The sequence below is a fragment of the Heliconius melpomene genome, chromosome 5, assembly GCF_056956725.1.
Source record: "Heliconius melpomene rosina isolate 202511_hmr_F chromosome 5, ASM5695672v1, whole genome shotgun sequence".
NCBI lineage: Eukaryota > Metazoa > Arthropoda > Insecta > Lepidoptera > Nymphalidae > Heliconius > Heliconius melpomene.
The window spans coordinates 8,682,208-8,701,457 of record NC_140393.1 but is presented as its reverse complement, the minus strand read 5'-3'; the positions used below and the strand labels follow the sequence as shown (position 1 = coordinate 8,701,457).

Below are 19,250 nucleotides of genomic sequence, written 5' to 3'. Positions count from 1 at the left end.
AAGATATTTACTTATTATCTATTGAAAGTAATGATTATTATAGAAAATAACTATAATATAATAATATTATAGTTATTTTTTATTAGATTGATGAGTTATTTATCTAGTAATTATATTCTTAAAAATGCTTATAAGATAAGCATTTTTATCTAGCTAATTAAAAAAATAGCTAATTAATAAAATTCTAAGCTGAAGCTAGATATACAAAAAAAAACGAAATATATATTTTTAAAATTTGAATAAATTCTTAAAACACTGTTCTTCATTTTTTTTCCTTCCATCCGAATTGGATGTTAAATGGCGGATCTCAACATTGCGTTATGTCTTGCCAGGCGGGAAATGAAAATTATTTAAATATCTCATTCCCTCTTAGTGGGAATCGAACCCACAATTACATCGCAAAATATACTGTACTGGGTGCTGGACCATAGAATCTTATGAAAGTAGAGAAGTGGAGAATAGAGCATCTTAACACTAGGAATGCGGAATAAATTAATAAGAAATACTTGTATTATTTTTAAACATCACCCGAGGCCATGGCGTTTGAGTCATATGATAGTGACGTATAAAGACGCTGACGGGTAACTAACTGCAAGTCATGCTCCATCATATTTGTAGAGAATAATGATAACAAAATATTGTTATTAATATTTTAAATTTTTAATAGCATATGATAATAAAAATAACTATCTAGATATGTTAGGTTATATTATATTATAGATTAATTTAATATAGGTAGTTACCTTATTTATAATTATTTTTAATGTAATTTAATGTTTGCATAATTTTCTAATTAAATAGATATATTTTGGATATATCATGATAATTTAATTCCTTCTACGTAGGAGAAGAGAGGGCATAACGGGGATATCAGGCACAACCCCTCACATATACAAGTAATTATGGACATAACGGCTAATGGACACTAGCCCTGTTTTTTTTTCGCTAATAGGTAGCCATTTTTTATCAGGCCACTATTGAGAGTGACACAGTGACACAGTGTCAGAACACTTTTTCATCTTATTTGTGTGATTAACGAAAATATATGTAAAAAGGAATGTGTTTAGATTACCACCATGTTCTTTTGTTTTATATTTGTAACTTCTTTGTGTAAAAAAATGTAATCAAATTAAATCAGCTGTAACGCTGTATCTCGCATACAGAAGAGTAGGCAGAGAGAACCTAGTGTTAAAACACTCTGCTCCCCACTTTTCGCCGAATTCTGAAGGTATTGTGTGTTGAGTGGCGTAACTCCACGCTTTACCTAGACGCCAGGACGCAGAAATGGAAATATAAATTTAAATAAATATTTCATTTCCTCGAATGGGGATCGAACCCACAACCAGTCGCGTTTACAGTCACGCTTCGTGCTCTTGCGCCACGTGTTTATTAGATACATATTGGTGCTCTACATATCTAATATTCATTTAATCAATTTCCTTGTCTGTCACCCAACACCTAGGTAACAGAGAATGGGGGACCTTAGCTCTTTAAGTAGATTCTCTGTCATTTTCATTATTGAATGAAGATCAAAATCAAAATTAATATATCCTTTTTGAGGCTTGCACTCGCACCAATAGGCCTGCCTTCTGTAGGCAAAAATGTTTAAACTACTTGCTTCAATAAATAATTAATATGCCTACTTACATAGAATAATCTAGAGTTATTATTATGAATTTTATTATTAAATGCCTATTCATGTTATAGAGATTATTTTATATGTATTTATCTTGTAAATTATTATCAAGATTGATAACAGCCTTTCGCACTGTAATGGTCCTGATTATTATGACTTGTCAAAAATATGTATTTCATAGTTATATAATCTTATCTTTGATAAGAAGTGTATGTTCGTGTTAAACTTTTTTTTAATAGTAATGTTTTTCATTTTCAGTTGCTTTTCGGCGGAGATAGCGTTTCTATGTTTATTTCTGATATTTTCTCTGTAAGTAGACAATGCAGGTTAAGTACAATATAGTAAATATATCCTAATAATATAGTAAAAATTTTTAGGAACTTTTAACACCTTCCTAATTCATGAATAAGTAAACTATAAAAAATAAAGTTTTATTTATTCAATTTTATTACTAAGTAAATTTTACCTTGAAGGTACTCGGAATAAAGAGAAACGAAATCGACAACCATGCAGAGAAGCACTACACAATTTAAATTGCTGATTCTATTCCAAATATGATTAACAAAAATTGATAAATTAATTACGTTCTGGCGCAGGGGTACAAGCTAGTGACTCTAAACGCGAAAGTTTCCGCCTTCAAATTCATTATCTTTCTTTGGTAACGGGACGCTGTTATCGCCACTCAACACGCAATGCCTCGATACTTCGGCGGAAAGTGGGAAACTGAAGTGTCTTAATGTGGAACAGAGTGTCTCAACACTAAGTTTCCATATTTCCTCTGCCTACCCTGTTATGGGCGGGATAAAGCGTGAAGTTAATAAAAATAGACACCTTTGACCATTTAGAAAAGAAAGAAAGACACATTGGAAAAAAATGAGGCTCTCCATTCATGAACGCATGACATTACGCGGATTTTTGAAGGTTATCTAATCATAGTATCAATATAGGTTACGAGGTAATCCCCCTTTGTATATAATAAAAATGACAGAGTTATTTAACCTCAGTGTACTGCTTCTTTCGCACTGATCTCACGTATATTTATATACAAGTGAGTATGTAACATATAAATATATTATTTTAGCAGTACCGTTTCTTTAACACCTTCGTCCTTTGCTTTAAAAAAACACAACACGTGCATAGTGAGCACAATTTTAGTTAGGTATAAAAAAAAAAAGTTTGATTACCTTTAACAGTCAATTTTTAAATTTACTAAATATAGTAAGCTTTAAAGCTGAGTAACAATAAATCTTAATGTAAAAATATTATTTTCAAAAAGTCATTACGCACAGATAAAACATCTAGGTACCTAGTATGTATGATACAGTATAAATTTTTTTTTATAATCCACCGATTATTAACATAATAGGTATATTTTTTTTTAATATTTACATTTCGGCTATGAATTATGTATGTATATTTTTCTATTTTCAGGAAAATGCCAAAAATAATTTATCATTATTATCCCGTTAAGTCTCTGGGCGAGGCTCCTAGATTGCTTCTCGCTTACGGTGGTGAGGAGTTCGAAGACAACCGTATTTCTGGAGATGTATGGGCTGCCTTTAAGCCACGTAAGTAACAACTAAATATTTGCTATAGAATCCATTTTATTTAACTTTAATAGAATAAATGTTCCGCTCTTCTCCTGTTCTTTCTCGCTTTTTTTCTTTTCTCCCATAGATCCTAAATATTATCATCCTGTAGTTGTATAGATGTGATTCTCTAACTAAAACTGTTGATAGCACAGTGTAGGTGAGGATACTAACTTTATTTGAAGTAAGGAGGAATGCCTAAGGTTACTGTAAAAATCAAAAGAACTTAAGTTTTAACTTGGCTCTCACATTTATGTTTTGATGGAATTAATTTTAAATACTTCATTTAATTGATACAATTTATAAGTGCAGCTGTCAATAATCGATTAATCTAAGATATCTGCTTATCATTGAGACGATGACTTAACGTTTAAATTTTTTAAATGTTCTTATTCATTTAATTTTAAACATTATTAAAACAGTTTTATGCAATTGTATAGAGATTCTAATTGTAATTGTATTTTGACACTGTCGTGGCACAGTGTTAACTGTGCCTGCTTGTAGACGAGACTTTTATAGGTTCAATTCTGACTCGAGAGAATGATTACGACAATATTTAATTTTTTTTCATTAAGCATTAAGTTCCGCTACTTAACACTTAATGTCTTGTAAATTTGGTGGCCCGTGGAGGACGAAGTGTCTCAACATTAGATTTCCATTCTAATAATTTTGTTTCTGGTTAAATACATTACATAAGTTCAATATTGGTAAAACATTATATCGTGTGAAGCGGAAAAGATATTAAAAACATTTTTTTATTTATTTTTCTTTTCTCACCTTTTCTTCTTTTGGGGAGGGGGGGTAAAATCACTTTAATATTGAGATACTTACTTTTATTTTCCCACCAATTTAAAACACGTAAACTCAGACATTTGCTAGAAGCTCTTCTCATTTCTAGATACTCCCTTCGCTCAACTGCCAGTACTAGAGATCGATGGTAAACAATACGCGCAAAGTATAGCCATCGCCCGCTACCTCGGCCGCAGGTACGGACTCGGTGGGCAAAACGTCGAGGAGGACTTTGAAATTAATCAGAACGTCGAGTTCCTCCTTGATTTTCGTCGCGGTAAGTGAGTAAAATTATTCCTTTTTGTATTTCCATGTTTATTTCATATTTATTTAGTGACGTAAATATTAGGCTACATTACCTTTAGGTAGGGTAGGTAGAGAAATTAAAGTATATGATAAATATAATTTTATGAATCTTAAGGCCAGTCGCCAGCACAAAGTGTGCTGCAAAATCGTCTGGTTGTGGGTTCGATCCCCGCTCGAGGAAAGGAAATATTTATTTAAATTTATATTTTCATTTCTTCGCTCTGGTGTCGAGGCAAAAGTGTGGCGTTCAGTTCCGCCACTCAACACGCAATGCCTCCAAAATTCGGCGGAAAGTGGGGAACGGAGTGTCTTAAAACTAGGTTCCCTCTACCTACCTGCTGTAAGCGGGATACAGGGTGACGCTGCTAAGATTATATTTTCAATGTTGATAGAAACTCAATCATTTTTTTATATAATTTTCAGAGGCAATGTCCGTCCATTACGAGTCTGATCAGAAAATAAAGGAAAGAAAACACAAAGAATACAGCAGAGACGTATACCCGTGGATGCTGCAAAAACTTGATGAAATTATAAAGAAGAACAACGGCCATTTAGCTAATGGAAAGGTAATTAAAAATAAAGAATATTATTTATGCAGGATCATTAGGAGTTTGGATATTTTTTTATAATCATTGTTTTTAAATAATAAAAACACATAGAATCTCTCGTTTAATAGAAAAACTAAATAGACCGGACGAGTGAGATAATGAGCATTTCTCTTAATTTAACACTCTCTGTATTGTTAATGAGACATTGAAGATAGAAATAAATGCTACAGAAGCAAATGTTATGCGTAATATGTAATATGTCTCACAAGATGCTCCACTAGTTCTTACATACAGTATGAAGCTGAAAAAACTAAAGAAAATGCGAAAATGCTATTATTAGACTTTTTTTCATATTTTACAGAATTTCTAAAACGTTAATAATTTTATGCTTTTTTTTTCTATTCCAGCTCTCATGGGCAGACTTTGTGTTTGCTGGAAAATTAGACTATATTAAACTAATGACAAGAATACCAGATCTGGAGAAACAGTACCCGAGCTTCAAGCAAGTGTACGACGCCGTCTATTCCATTCCAAATGTAAAGGCTTATAATGAAAGAACTCATAAATAAATAGAAATATAATATATTTTTTTTGTCTTCTCTCTTTAATAACCAACTTTTGTCCCTTATGTTACTGCATAGTTTACGATTAATGAATTATAATAAAGTAATGTCACATACATTACTTATACTTATATTATTTTTTCCAAAATATATTGAAGAATCCTGTTCAAATTCCGCTTCGTTCAATTTTTATACATTTTCTAAAAAGTATTTTTCTTTCTTATTAAATGAGGAACAATACTTAAAATATGGAGAAATTAATATGGTATTTTTAATAATGTACCTACAAAAAAAATTTGAATTCAATTTAGTACAATTGTATTTACAGATTTTTAGATAACAAAAATATAAATAAAAGAAGTATGTACTCTGAGATTTATTCCGGTCATCGTTGTAAAAAATATTCTTTCTTATTAAATTTTAATTTTTTCATCATTAAGTACTTCATTCTGAAATAGATGGCGCTAGTTGGTATAACTGTTACTTTACGAAAATGTTTTACAATTTACCGTCTAATTATTCTGTACTAAATATATTAAATACCAGTATAAAAAACGCAAAATGAAATCGAAAACTAACTAATACTAAAAACACTCGTGCGTACTTCATTTATGTTAGTCAGCCTATACGCATATATCAATGATCCATAGTAGTAACCATTTTCCTAGTATCCTATAAATAAATATATTCTGCTAATGAATTATACCCATCCTGATGAGTATTCAAAATAAACTATTTTAACCGGAATAACCAAAATAATTTTCTAATACCATATTATACGCGGTTTATCCGCTCTATAAGGGTCTCTACTCGTATTAAAAACTTTATAGCTAAATTACATAATTTAACTAATTATATCATTGTCTTTAATCTTATATTACATAGCAAATATTAAAATTTATGTTGATAAGATATAGTAATTGATTCACGAATCATATAAAATTAACATACACTGACATCTGCTAATCATGCTATATTGGAATAACCAAGATAATTTTGTAATACCATATTATACGCGCTTTATCCGCTCTATAAGGGTCTCTACTCGTATTAAAAACTTTACAGCTAAATTACATAATTTAACTAATTATATCATTGTCTTTAATCTTATATTACATAGCAAATATTAAAATTTATGTTGATAAGATATAGTAATTGATTCACGAATCATATAAAATTAACATACACTGACATCTGCTAATCATGCTATATTGGAATAACCAAGATAATTTTGTAATACCATATTATACGCGCTTTATCCGCTCTATAAGGGTCTCTACTCGTATTAAAAACTTTACAGCTAAATTACATAATTTAACTAATTATATCATTGTCTTTAATCTTATATTACATAGCAAATATTAAAATTTATGTTGATAAGATATAGTAATTGATTCACGAATCATATAAAATTAACATACACTGACATCTACTAATCATGCTATATTGGAAAAAAATCTATATGTCACGCTATTTTTTATTAATGTAACCCGATTTTTTACCTTAGAGAATACAATAGCTTATTTAGAAATTTATTGATCGTAGTCAATAATTCATGAGGCAGAAGTATGGAACAAGAAATGTTTGCGCAGAAAAGTGACTTTGAAAATGTAAAATATTTGTGTCATCTTTACATATTTAAACAAAAGGAATCTGTGTTTATATTTGTATGTATCTCTCATAGTTTATGTAAGTAAATGCACTGGAAACTGCCAGTCATTGCGTAGCTAAATCAGTGGAACCACATTGTTGAGTCAGTCCCCCTTTCCACAACAGATTTTCAATAAGGAAATAAATACCGACATTCTATACATATAATTGAAATAAAATGTCTATACATGAAATATATACATATAAGTAAAACTTTTATTGGAGGGTTTTTAAATGTATTGTAATGTAATAGAAATGAAACGAATGACTATTAAGTTTCTTGTTTATTCGTCTGTGCGTTTGTTCATGTTAGTCACAGGAACGGCTTAACCCATTAAAATGTAGTTTTCACTATTGCATTTTGGCAGATTTCCTTAACATATAGTTATTAATTTATTGAAATCACTTTATAAATAAGAAGAATACATATATGTCATCGAAGAACAGAAGAAGAAGAAGAAGAATCGCCGAAGATCGAGCTCAGTGGCGTGCCATTGGAGAGGCCTATGTCCAGCAGTGGACGAGGGCAGGCTGATGATGATGATGATGATGATATGTCATCATATCATATCAAGTATTTTGTTTGACAAAATTGTAAGAAAATAATTATTTTATAGAATTGGCGATACTTAAGTTTCCAATGTATGGATATTGTCTCTAAAATAATATTTTTATTAGAACACGAAAGTAATTCAGATAAGTCAACAAATAATTGTGTAGTTCGAGCGGGCGAAGCCGCCAGTGAGTCGCTAGTAACAAATAATTTTCCTCAATATTTTCAATGTGCTATTTTTAAGCTGTCATGATTTTATCTTATCTTTTCTATAAATAATATAGGTTGTTAAAAATGCTTGAATAATTTATGTGATCTCGGTAAGACCAGTTTCAGTTAGTGTTTGACACTCGGTGGAGTCTCACGTCGTAAACTGTTAGTCATTGTTACGTAAAAAAATATTATTATTATATTAACTATTAATAACCATTTATATAATACATTTTTTTATCCTATGAAAAATAATATTATGTAGATTTAATTTTTTTTTTAATTTATATTTTTTTTCTTGCGATATTTACTGACATTATTATATTCACGATTTTCATGTGGTGTTTATTCTTTTTTATATTTATAATATCCATATTTCTAGAGATAAATTGTAACGTCCAGTCTACTCTTAAAATGTCAATAGTTTAAGTGGACATATAAAGTATTAACTAAGGCGTTAGAAGAGTGTTTTCATTGATGTAAAATTTACAATTCTAATTAATAATTTAAAAAATATTCTATGTTACAGCAAAATGCCAAAATACGTGTATCACTACTTCCCAGTGAAGTCCTTGGGTGAAGCGCCAAGGTACTTGATGTGGTATGGCAATCAAGAATTTGAAGACCACCGCATCCCTAAAGAAGACTGGCCAGCTTTTAAGCCATGTAAGTAAAAGAAATATTTAGTGAATATATCTAAAGTAGCTTTTTGATCCTGTACATAAACGCAGAACGGGCATAAAAAAGAAATCAATTCAAACCGGTGAGGTAGTGTCTCTTCATACTTCTTTCGCCTTGTCCACTGTAATCAACCTCTTCATACATGCCCTTCGGGGGGGGTCCTCATGCTTTTTACGTGACTTTCCAGTAGCTCTAATACTGTGTTTTCGAAGGTTAATTGAGGTCTCACCCTACCACTCTTACCACTCACTTTTCCATTATAAATCTTTTTGCCATCCTTTTGTCACTTATTCGTTCGACGTGCCCAAACCAACTGAGGACGTTCTTTTTCATTGTCATTGAAAATGTTTTACAATTTACCGTCTAATTATTCTGTACTAAATATATTAAATACCAGTATAAAAAACGCAAAATGAAATCGAAAACTAACTAATACTAAAAACACTCGTGCGTACTTCATTTATGTTAGTCAGCCTATACGCATATATCAATGATCCATAGTAGTAACCATTTTCCTAGTATCCTATAAATAAATATATTCTGCTAATGAATTATACCCATCCTGATGAGTATTCAAAATAAACTATTTTAACCGGAATAACCAAAATAATTTTCTAATACCATATTATACGCGGTTTATCCGCTCTATAAGGGTCTCTACTCGTATTAAAAACTTTATAGCTAAATTACATAATTTAACTAATTATATCATTGTCTTTAATCTTATATTACATAGCAAATATTAAAATTTATGTTGATAAGATATAGTAATTGATTCACGAATCATATAAAATTAACATACACTGACATCTGCTAATCATGCTATATTGGAATAACCAAGATAATTTTGTAATACCATATTATACGCGCTTTATCCGCTCTATAAGGGTCTCTACTCGTATTAAAAACTTTACAGCTAAATTACATAATTTAACTAATTATATCATTGTCTTTAATCTTATATTACATAGCAAATATTAAAATTTATGTTGATAAGATATAGTAATTGATTCACGAATCATATAAAATTAACATACACTGACATCTGCTAATCATGCTATATTGGAATAACCAAGATAATTTTGTAATACCATATTATACGCGCTTTATCCGCTCTATAAGGGTCTCTACTCGTATTAAAAACTTTACAGCTAAATTACATAATTTAACTAATTATATCATTGTCTTTAATCTTATATTACATAGCAAATATTAAAATTTATGTTGATAAGATATAGTAATTGATTCACGAATCATATAAAATTAACATACACTGACATCTGCTAATCATGCTATATTGGAATAACCAAGATAATTTTGTAATACCATATTATACGCGCTTTATCCGCTCTATAAGGGTCTCTACTCGTATTAAAAACTTTACAGCTAAATTACATAATTTAACTAATTATATCATTGTCTTTAATCTTATATTACATAGCAAATATTAAAATTTATGTTGATAAGATATAGTAATTGATTCACGAATCATATAAAATTAACATACACTGACATCTACTAATCATGCTATATTGGAAAAAAATCTATATGTCACGCTATTTTTTATTAATGTAACCCGATTTTTTACCTTAGAGAATACAATAGCTTATTTAGAAATTTATTGATCGTAGTCAATAATTCATGAGGCAGAAGTATGGAACAAGAAATGTTTGCGCAGAAAAGTGACTTTGAAAATGTAAAATATTTGTGTCATCTTTACATATTTAAACAAAAGGAATCTGTGTTTATATTTGTATGTATCTCTCATAGTTTATGTAAGTAAATGCACTGGAAACTGCCAGTCATTGCGTAGCTAAATCAGTGGAACCACATTGTTGAGTCAGTCCCCCTTTCCACAACAGATTTTCAATAAGGAAATAAATACCGACATTCTATACATATAATTGAAATTAAATGAAACATGAAATATATATAAGTAAATCTATTATTGGAGGGTTTTGAAATGTATTGTAATGAAATAGAAACGAAACGAATGATTATTAAGCTTTTTGTTTATTCGTCTGTGCGCTTGTGCACGTTAATCACAGACACAGGTTAACCAACTAGAAAGGAGTTTTCACTATTGTATTTTAGCAGACATTCCTTAACATATATTAATTAATTTATCTTAATCAGTTCACAAATAAAAAAAAACATATATGAATATATTGTCGACAAATATTTTGTCGACAACATTGTAACAAAGTAATTATTTTATAAAATTGGACGGCACTTAAGTTTCCAATATATGGATATTGTCTTTAAAATAATATTTTTATTAGAACACGAAAGTAATTCAGATAAGTCAGCACATAATTGGGTATTCGAGCGGGCGAAGCCGACAGCGAGTCGCTAGTAACAAATAATTTTCCTCAATATTTTCAATGTGCTATTTTTAAGCTGTCATGATTTTATCTTATCTTTTCTATAAATAATATAGGTTGTTAAAAATGCTTGAATAATTTATTTGATCTCAGTACCAGTTTCAGTTTGTGTTTGACACTCGGTGGGGTCTCACGTCGTAAACTGTAAGTCCTCGTAACGCAAAAAAAATATTATTATTATATTAACTATTAATAACCATTTATATAAAACATTTTCTTATCCTATGGAAAATAATATTATGTAGATTTAATTTTTTTTTAAATTTATTATTATTTTCTTGCGATATTTACTGACATTATTATATTCAGGATTTTCATGTGGTGTTTATTCTTTTTTATATTTTTAATTTCCATATTCCTAGAGATAAATTGTGAGGTCCAGTCTACTCTTAAAATATCAACAGATTCAGTGGACACATAAAATATTAACTAAGGCGTTTTCATGAATGTAAAATTTACAATTCTAATTAATAATTTAAAAAATATTCTATGTTACAGCAAAATGCCAAAATACGTGTATCACTACTTCCCAGTGAAGTCCTTGGGTGAAGCGCCAAGGTACTTGATGTGGTATGGCAATCAAGAATTTGAAGACCACCGCATCCCTAAAGAAGACTGGCCAGCTTTTAAGCCATGTAAGTAAAATAAATATTTAGTGAATATATCTAAACTAGCTTTTTGACCCGAAGACCCTGCGTCTTCGCCCGCGTAGTCAAATAGAAATTACCTATTTTGAACGGGCATAAAAAATAATTTATTCGAACCGGTGAGGTAGTGTTTCTTCATACTTCTTTCGCCTTGTCCACTGTAATCAACCTCTTCATACATGCCCTCCGGGGGGTCCTCATGCTTTTCACGTGACTTTCCAGTAGCTTTAATACTGTGTTTTCGAAGGTCAATTGAGGTCTCCCTCTACCACTCTTACCACTCACTTTTCCATTATAAATCTTTTTGCCATCCTTTTGTCACTTATTTGTTCGACGTGCCCAAACCAACTGAGGACGTTCTTTTCCATTGTCATCTCGATCAGATAAGCTGACTCCGTATATCCTACAAAGAGATCGCATCTCCACGGAATTCATCTTTCTTTCATTCATTCCTTTTCTGTAAGGCCCACGTTTCGCTGCCCTATAACAACGACGGTACCAACACTGCATTGTGTACGGCCAAACGCGCAGCTATCCTGACGTTTCGTCGTCTCATCAATGCAGCTAAGGTTCCGTTAACCCTGTTACCGGCAGCAATACGCCTTTCCACATCCATCTCGTATCTTCCACCTCTACTGAACGTACTTCCCAAATATACCATTAAATACCATTTTATTCACTTGTCATATTGTGAGATATGACAAGTGAATAAAATGTATATGTATTTTTATGGACTTTTACACTGATCTTGCATTTTGTTCTTTCTTCTTTCTTTCAAATACCACAACTTTTGTCTTGTTCGCGTTCTGGCTTAAACCATTATTTTCACAATCTTCTTTGAGAGTGAGGAGAATGAGGCATTAGTCATGCCTGCAACTCGCATTCTGATGATGCAATGATCACAGCATCAAATGCGCAAATACAACAGGCAATTCAGATTCAAATCACCAACTTTCACTCATATGTCACTTTGTTTATATCTGTAGGAAATAGCTATTTTGATATACCATAATGATAATGATAAATGATAGTGTGCTATAATTAATATTTTTAATACATTATATTATAAAAAAGTTGTATTCCTTCCTTGTATTCCTATAAAAAAGATGGAGTGAATGTTTATTTTATGAATTAGTAAGATATTTTTTTTTATATTTCGTCTCATGATGTCCATTCTGACCTCACTCTGTAAACTATTAATTAAAGCTAGTAGTATTTATATCACATAGTAGGTGTAGTATAAAATATGCTTTGTCATCGATGTAAACAGTTGGTATCAAGGCCAGGCTGTTATTGCTATACGAGTTTATCAAACATTACTACTTAATATCGATAGCATATAGATATTTTTGTTGTTTTTAACGTCACACATAATCAATTATTTTTTTTTTATTGTCTCTGAACGCAACGTCAATTTCTCTAGACCTATGGGGATAATAAATACTACAAATAACAGCGAAGAATGGAATATTTTGCCACTTTCTTCCCTCAGCGTACTTTGCTATTTGCAGGATAAAAAATTATAAACGTTTTTTAAATGGAATAGATTTGAACTTATGTTACTATGTCGCGAAGAGTTCTAAAAATTATAAAATCAATACCAAAAGTAAAAAAAAAAATTATAATTTATTTTGTTAATTTATAACTTTGTTAAATAATTTATTTTTATCTATAATTTATTTTTAATTTCTTACAGCAACTCCCTTCGGACAAATGCCAGTTCTTGAGATAGATGGCAAGCAGTACGCACAGAGCACGTCCCTCGCCCGTTTCCTCGGCCGCAAGTACGGCCTCGGCGGTAAAGATGTCGAAGAAGACTTCGAGATCGACCAGAACGTGGAATTTGTTAACGATATTCGTATTAGTAAGTACCAATTAATATACTGAATTTTTTGATATGTGACAGTGGACGAGGCGAAAGAGGTATGTAGAAACCTTAGCTTTTGCCGCTCCGTTCTCCTTAAAAAAATTGCAAGTCAAAGATAAATAATATAAATAAGGATAGATAAATAATATATAATATATTTTATGTTCTAGCTTTGGCCAATCACGTAATTATTCTCGTAATATATTGAACAGACATTTGAGAACAGTTGAAAATCCTGAAAAAAAAACATTTATGTAATATAATATTTTTTTGGTTTTACAGAAGCGGCAATAGTTATGTACGAGCCTGATGAAGAAGTTAAAGAGAAGAAACACGCGGACTACATCAAGAACGTGTATCCCTGGATGCTGCAGAAACTAGATGCTCTAATTAAAAAGAATAATGGACATATTGCTCTTGGCAGGGTAAATAGATTTATATAACTTTAATAGTTGTAGTCTCTTTTCGAGATACCGAGATATCGATTATAATTTGAAAAAATATTTGTGCAATCTGTTGACGAATGCGTCCAAATATTGGCAGAGAGTGAGGTCCAGAAGATTTTTTGTGCGCAACATAGCGTGAAGCTAAAAACGTGTAGTTTTAATAAACTCATAACTCAGGTAACCCTAGGGTTACCATAATTGATATGTTACCTGTGACCATTTAAGATTTATCAATTAATCAAATAAACAGCTTCACGTTATAGGGAACCTAGTGTGTAGACACTCCGTTCCTCAATTTCCGTCAATTTTTCGTGCTGAGTGCCGAAACCAAGACCTTGACACGACAAGAGACACAAAAAGAATAAAATATTTATTAAAATTAACATTCATGGAATTAAAAACTAATTATTAATTTTTGTTCCAGCTGACGTGGGCTGACTTCGTATTCGCTGGTATGATAGAGTACCTCAAAACAATGATGCGTATTCCAGACTTAGAGGAACAGTATCCAAGCTTCACTGAAGTAGTAAAGGCTGTCCACTCTCTTCCACGAGTGCAAGATTACCTCGCCCAAGCTCCCGAATCGGGACCTTGAATTTTTTTAACTAAGCTAAGATTTATTTAATTTAAGTATTTATTATTGTCATACGTGTTTTTAAATATAACATTTGAAAATAAGATTCGATGTTTTATTATGTTGATAAGTCTCATCCTTAAATGTAAAGTTAGTGTAAAAATGTTTTCTGATTGTTTAATACATCAACTGTAACATTGTAGCACGGCGTTGAGTTACGCTCATCATGTCTCCAAAATAGGGTGGAAAGTGAGGAATGGAATGTAAATACTCAGCTCCATTTGTCTACCCTGCAGTGTAATTTAGGGATTTATTTTAACCTAACGTTTTTTTTTTTTTTTTATATGGATGTCAAACCTGGAATTATACAAACACAATAAAACAAAAAATTAACGTAACGCAGCGAAAAATGGAGAGAAATATATTGAAAGTCAGAAAAACACAAAAAGTTAACAATCATAAGATAAGACAAAAAAATAATATATTGGATGCATTCACCCAAGCCCTAATATTAAAATGGCGGTGGGCTGGGCACATATCACGTTACATTGATGGACAATTCAAACAACACGATGGAAGGGCCCAGTTGGGAAAAGATATGTTGGTAGACCAATTAGCCGGTGGGCTGACGGTATAGCAAAAACTGCTGGAAAAAATTGGATGACTCTGGGGAAAAACAGAAAGTTGTGGAGCGAAATGGAGGAGGCCTATACTCAAGAAAATGGGATCCATATCACCAAAACAAAATCTAACATTAATATTAATAACTAACAAACTAATTTACTTACTAAGATATTTAATCATTTACTTTTACTACTAACATCTAACAATATTTGTAAAAAAAAAAGTGATATGTGACATAAAAGGCTTATTATTATATTATTATTATTATTTTAACGTAATAAAAAAATTCAAATTTATAAAAAAAAATAAAGTAAACTGTTTTATTTAACTAAATTGTTTTGTTAACAAAGAAGCTGGCGTGGCGCAGCAGCACAAGAATGCGACTGTAACGCGATGGTTGTGGGTTCAATCCCCACTCGAGGTAGTGAAATATTTATTTACGTTAATATTTCCATTTCTTCGCTCTGGTGGCGTGGCGTTGAGTTCTGCCACTCAACACACAATGCCTCCAGAATGCGGCAAAAGTGGGGAACGGAGTGAAAAGGTTCCCTCTGCCTACCCTGCTGTGTGCGGGATACAGCGTGAAGCTGATATATTTATAAAGGAAATTCACATGTAGCGTTATATAATCATTCAGTTGTCATTATCATAAAGATAAATTTAGGCACATACGTCTATATGTTATAGACGATAACACGAAAACTCTGTTTACGATAGCATTCGTTAGACCGTCGCTGCTAATGTAAGTGTTGTTTTCTCTTGTTTTGCTTTTTTTTTGTTTATTTTGAACTGACTAACCTACCCACACTACTTTGAAGCTATGTAAAGTGCATACGTTTATAGAAAAAAATTCTGTTTTTGTTCAAAAATGAAATTTTCTTAGTTTATAAGCACTTTTTTTTTCATTTCTTTCGCTTCTTGCTTTATGCACGTTGTGGGGCATGCAGAGGCAACATAGTGTCAAGATACACTGTTCCCCGCTTTTCACCAGATTTTTGAGAAAATGCCTGCTCTTACCAGCGCAGAAATAAATAAATTCGTTGTTCCGCGTGGGCATCGAACCCAAAATCGACGTGTTTACATTCCGACGCTGTGCAGCTGCTCCACGATGGTCTCAATGGTTTATTTACGAAAAACATTTAAGATAAAAAACTGTCAGTCTATTGTTCTTTCACAACCAATATACTTTCTTCTTCTTAAACAAATAAGCATTAAATATAAAATTTTCAATTTATATATTTTTTTCAAATCTATATAATTATGCTCTTTCAGCAAAATGGCGAAGCCCGTGATCTATTATTTTAATGTAAAAGCAATGGGGGAGTCAGCGCGTCTCTTACTTGCGTACGGGGGAGAAGAATTTGTAGACCACCGGGTTACCTTTGACGACTGGCCTGCTCTGAAACCTTGTGAGTTGCTTAACTTTTCAACTTTTGTATCACACTTCTAAATTGTTTCTGTCATGGCGCAGGAACACAAGCGTGTGACCGTAAAGCGACGGTTGAGGGTTCCATTCCTACTCGGGGTAAAAAGCGCGGCGTGTTAAGTTTCAACACTCAACACAAAATTCTGTGAATATAGGGTTGGGGAATGGAGTATCTTATCAATGGGTTTCCTCTACCTACCCTGCTATATAAGGGATACAGCGTGAAGCTGAAATAAGAACACAGACTCCAAGATGACTTTTTGTAAAGGGACTAAAAATGAATGTGAGATCCAGGATGACCAAATCCCCCCCCCCCCATTGTGGTTGAACCTAAAGACATGACAATAGAATTTGTCACCTTACGTTTCATATAAATTTTACAAATAAATTGATATATATATACTTAATTAAGTGATAAGAACAGTAGGTACAGATAAAAATCATACTACAAACAGTATCTGTAAAATATAGATTACTGTTTTTTTTAATTTGTTTATAAAAATCACGAAAAATTAGATAAGATAATCTGTGGTGAAGGTAATATGAAAAAACAACAATTTCAACTATTTCAGGATTGTATAAAAATTGACAAACTCAAATTTTCTCATTTCACTCATTTTGTATGAACTGGAATATGAATTAGTAATTATTTTTATTTATATTAATTTCTATAAATTTCACATTTTTCCTTTGTATTGGAACTTCTCAATATTTGCTTAATTTCATAATTATGGGTCCACTAGAAGTGTCCAATAGCTTTTGATTACGCTGCGAGTTTCATAGAAAATGCAGAAAAAAACGATGCATAATGTTATTTAATTGGCTTATAATGTTTTCTGTGCTGCAAGGAAATCATAGACCTTAGATACTTACATGATATTAATTTTCAATGTCAAAATCAAAATATTTTTTATTCAATTAGGCCGTTACAAACATTTATTAATCAAGTTACGAGAAATGTCAGTAGTGTCAGCCCTAATTAGAAATCGGACCCACAAACTGTCGCGTTTAAAAAAAAAATCAGTCGAATTGATAACCTCATTTTCTTACAAAAATCCGATTAAAAAGCCGCAAGCTTGGTCCTCTGCACCCCGGCTAGTCACACCTACAATCATACTTCTTTTTTTTATCCACATTTGAATAAAAAATTCAACTTTTAATAGAATTTAATAGATTTTAGTTGCTATCCAATTTTTCTTCTATTAGATAACTAAACCAATTGTGTATCGCGGGATTAATAGAATAATTTGTGTGGTGATATCTCTCACAGTGATACTATACTCGTATAGTGGACCAAGGTCATATAAATTGAATTTGTTGTTGCAAATTTGTATTGATACCTTCAATGAAAGGCTCCCACGTTCTCTCTGCTTCATCAGGGTTATGGAAGAATCCCTGGCTCCTGTAGACCCGGCCTGTGGCGGTCTAGGAGGAATACCGTGAGGTTTTAGAGATTACTATGGACGGCCTACATCTACTAGTCTATGGTTATGGTCCTGCATAACCCGCTGGAATCCCCATTTGGCGTACCGATTAAAAGATTTCCACACATAGCAAAATTTCAATCTGCCTTTTATTTTTATTTGTTTTCTTGCATTTGTTTAAAAAAAACACCAAAAGACTTGTTTAATTCGATCTATATTATTTGAAAACCTATATTATTCACGGGAAAGCTTAACGATGGCAAAAAATATTTTTCAGCTACGCCATTCGGGCAGGTCCCAGTGTTGGAGATCAATGGAAAGAAATACGGACAGAGTTTGTCAATCGCACGCTATCTTGGCAGGAAGTATGGTCTGGTCGGTAGCAATATTGAAGAGGACTTAGAAATTGATCAGAACATCGATTTCGTCAATGATATTCGAAATGGTAGGTAAACTTTTAATATTTTTTGTAAGCATAATGCTGTATCCTGGTCACAGTACGATAGGCAGAGGGAACCTAGTGTAAAAATACTTCGTTCCCATTAAGACTTTTCCGTTGGCTGTTTTCTGCCGAATTCTGGAGGCACTTCGTGTAGAGTGACAGAATTTAACACCGCGCTTTGCCTCGACACCAGAGCGAAGAAAGGAAATGATAAAATATTGCATTTCTTCGAGTGAAAATCTAACTATTACTATTATGTACTAATGTGTATTTTTTATTTTTCCAGAGGCATCAGAAGTCCATTACGAAGGAAATGCTGCACTAAAAGAAGAGAAACACGAGGAGAATAAAAAAAACGTATATCCTGGTTTACTTAAAAAGTTAGACGAAGTTATTAAGGCGAATAACGGACACATTGCTCTTGGAAAGGTATTACAATATTACTATTTCTATATTTTACTTTCGTTTATTTTTTCCTAATTATGAATAGACAGACAAATTGAAATTTTAAAGTTTAAAAATATTTGTGTGCTTATTTATCTGTGGTAAAAAAATACTGGTTATTTTTTAAGTAAGTTACATAAATATATTTTTTTAATAAAATAAATATTTAATATACATATCTAAAAAAAATATGATTTTCAGTTAACCTGGGCTGATTTCGTATTCGCTGGTATATTTGATTACGTAAAGGTAATGTTGCGAATGCCTGACTTAGAGAAAACATACCCCAGCTTCCAACAAGTCATCGATGCAGTGTATGCTATTCCGAACGTGCAGAAATACCGTGAAAATGCACCAAAATCAGATGTTAATTATTAATAGTATTAAATAACTTAAATATCCATAGGTGTGTTATTATTAAACCTTCCATTGTATTTTTAATTACTT

General features: G+C 31.7%; 3 protein-coding genes across 4 annotated transcripts; all 3 read left to right on the top strand.

Annotated features, from left to right (window-relative positions):
• The first annotated feature begins 1,850 nt into the window (after positions 1-1,850).
• On the top strand, positions 1,851-5,441 carry LOC146539212 (glutathione S-transferase 2-like). Of its 2 annotated transcripts, none has more exons than XM_085186059.1 (5): positions 1,851-1,945; positions 3,068-3,204; positions 4,124-4,291; positions 4,744-4,886; positions 5,276-5,441. In XM_085186059.1, the coding sequence occupies exons 1-5, from the start codon at positions 1,878-1,880 to the stop codon at positions 5,435-5,437; spliced, it is 678 nt and encodes a 225-aa protein (XP_085042185.1). In that variant the 5' UTR covers positions 1,851-1,877; the 3' UTR covers positions 5,438-5,441. The 2 variants fall into 2 exon arrangements, with proteins under 2 accessions (XP_085042185.1, XP_085042186.1); XM_085186060.1 differs by lacking the exon at positions 1,851-1,945 and adding an exon at positions 2,673-2,795.
• Positions 5,442-10,946: 5,505 nt separating this feature from the next.
• LOC146539211 (glutathione S-transferase 2-like) lies at positions 10,947-14,547 on the top strand. Its single transcript, XM_085186071.1, has 5 exons — positions 10,947-11,053; positions 11,408-11,544; positions 13,253-13,420; positions 13,706-13,848; positions 14,294-14,547. Exons 2-5 carry the CDS (start codon positions 11,412-11,414, stop codon positions 14,462-14,464), a joined length of 615 nt encoding a protein of 204 aa, XP_085042197.1. The 5' UTR covers positions 10,947-11,053; positions 11,408-11,411; the 3' UTR covers positions 14,465-14,547.
• A 1,190-nt stretch (positions 14,548-15,737) lies between these two features.
• On the top strand, positions 15,738-19,206 carry LOC146539210 (glutathione S-transferase 2-like). Its single transcript, XM_085186065.1, has 5 exons — positions 15,738-15,809; positions 16,340-16,476; positions 18,195-18,362; positions 18,646-18,788; positions 19,005-19,206. Exons 2-5 carry the CDS (start codon positions 16,344-16,346, stop codon positions 19,179-19,181), a joined length of 621 nt encoding a protein of 206 aa, XP_085042191.1. The 5' UTR covers positions 15,738-15,809; positions 16,340-16,343; the 3' UTR covers positions 19,182-19,206.
• The last annotated feature ends 44 nt before the right edge of the window (positions 19,207-19,250 follow it).

What these genes read in the sequence shown, in the direction of transcription:
- LOC146539212 (XM_085186059.1), top strand. Translation starts at nt 1,878, where the DNA reads ATGTTTTTCATTTTCAGTTGCTTTTCGGCGGAGATAGCGTTTCTATGT. An exon ending in TTATTTCTGATATTTTCTCT is followed by an intron (nt 1,946 to 3,067) that starts GTAAGTAGACAA and finishes TTCTATTTTCAG; the next exon opens with GAAAATGCCAAAAATAATTT. An exon ending in CCTCCTTGATTTTCGTCGCG is followed by an intron (nt 4,292 to 4,743) that starts GTAAGTGAGTAA and finishes TATAATTTTCAG; the next exon opens with AGGCAATGTCCGTCCATTAC.
- LOC146539210 (XM_085186065.1), top strand. Translation starts at nt 16,344, where the DNA reads ATGGCGAAGCCCGTGATCTATTATTTTAATGTAAAAGCAATGGGGGAG. An exon ending in CTGGCCTGCTCTGAAACCTT is followed by an intron (nt 16,477 to 18,194) that starts GTGAGTTGCTTA and finishes AATATTTTTCAG; the next exon opens with CTACGCCATTCGGGCAGGTC. An exon ending in CGTCAATGATATTCGAAATG is followed by an intron (nt 18,363 to 18,645) that starts GTAGGTAAACTT and finishes TTATTTTTCCAG; the next exon opens with AGGCATCAGAAGTCCATTAC.
- LOC146539211 (XM_085186071.1), top strand. Translation starts at nt 11,412, where the DNA reads ATGCCAAAATACGTGTATCACTACTTCCCAGTGAAGTCCTTGGGTGAA. An exon ending in CTGGCCAGCTTTTAAGCCAT is followed by an intron (nt 11,545 to 13,252) that starts GTAAGTAAAATA and finishes AATTTCTTACAG; the next exon opens with CAACTCCCTTCGGACAAATG. An exon ending in TGTTAACGATATTCGTATTA is followed by an intron (nt 13,421 to 13,705) that starts GTAAGTACCAAT and finishes TTGGTTTTACAG; the next exon opens with AAGCGGCAATAGTTATGTAC.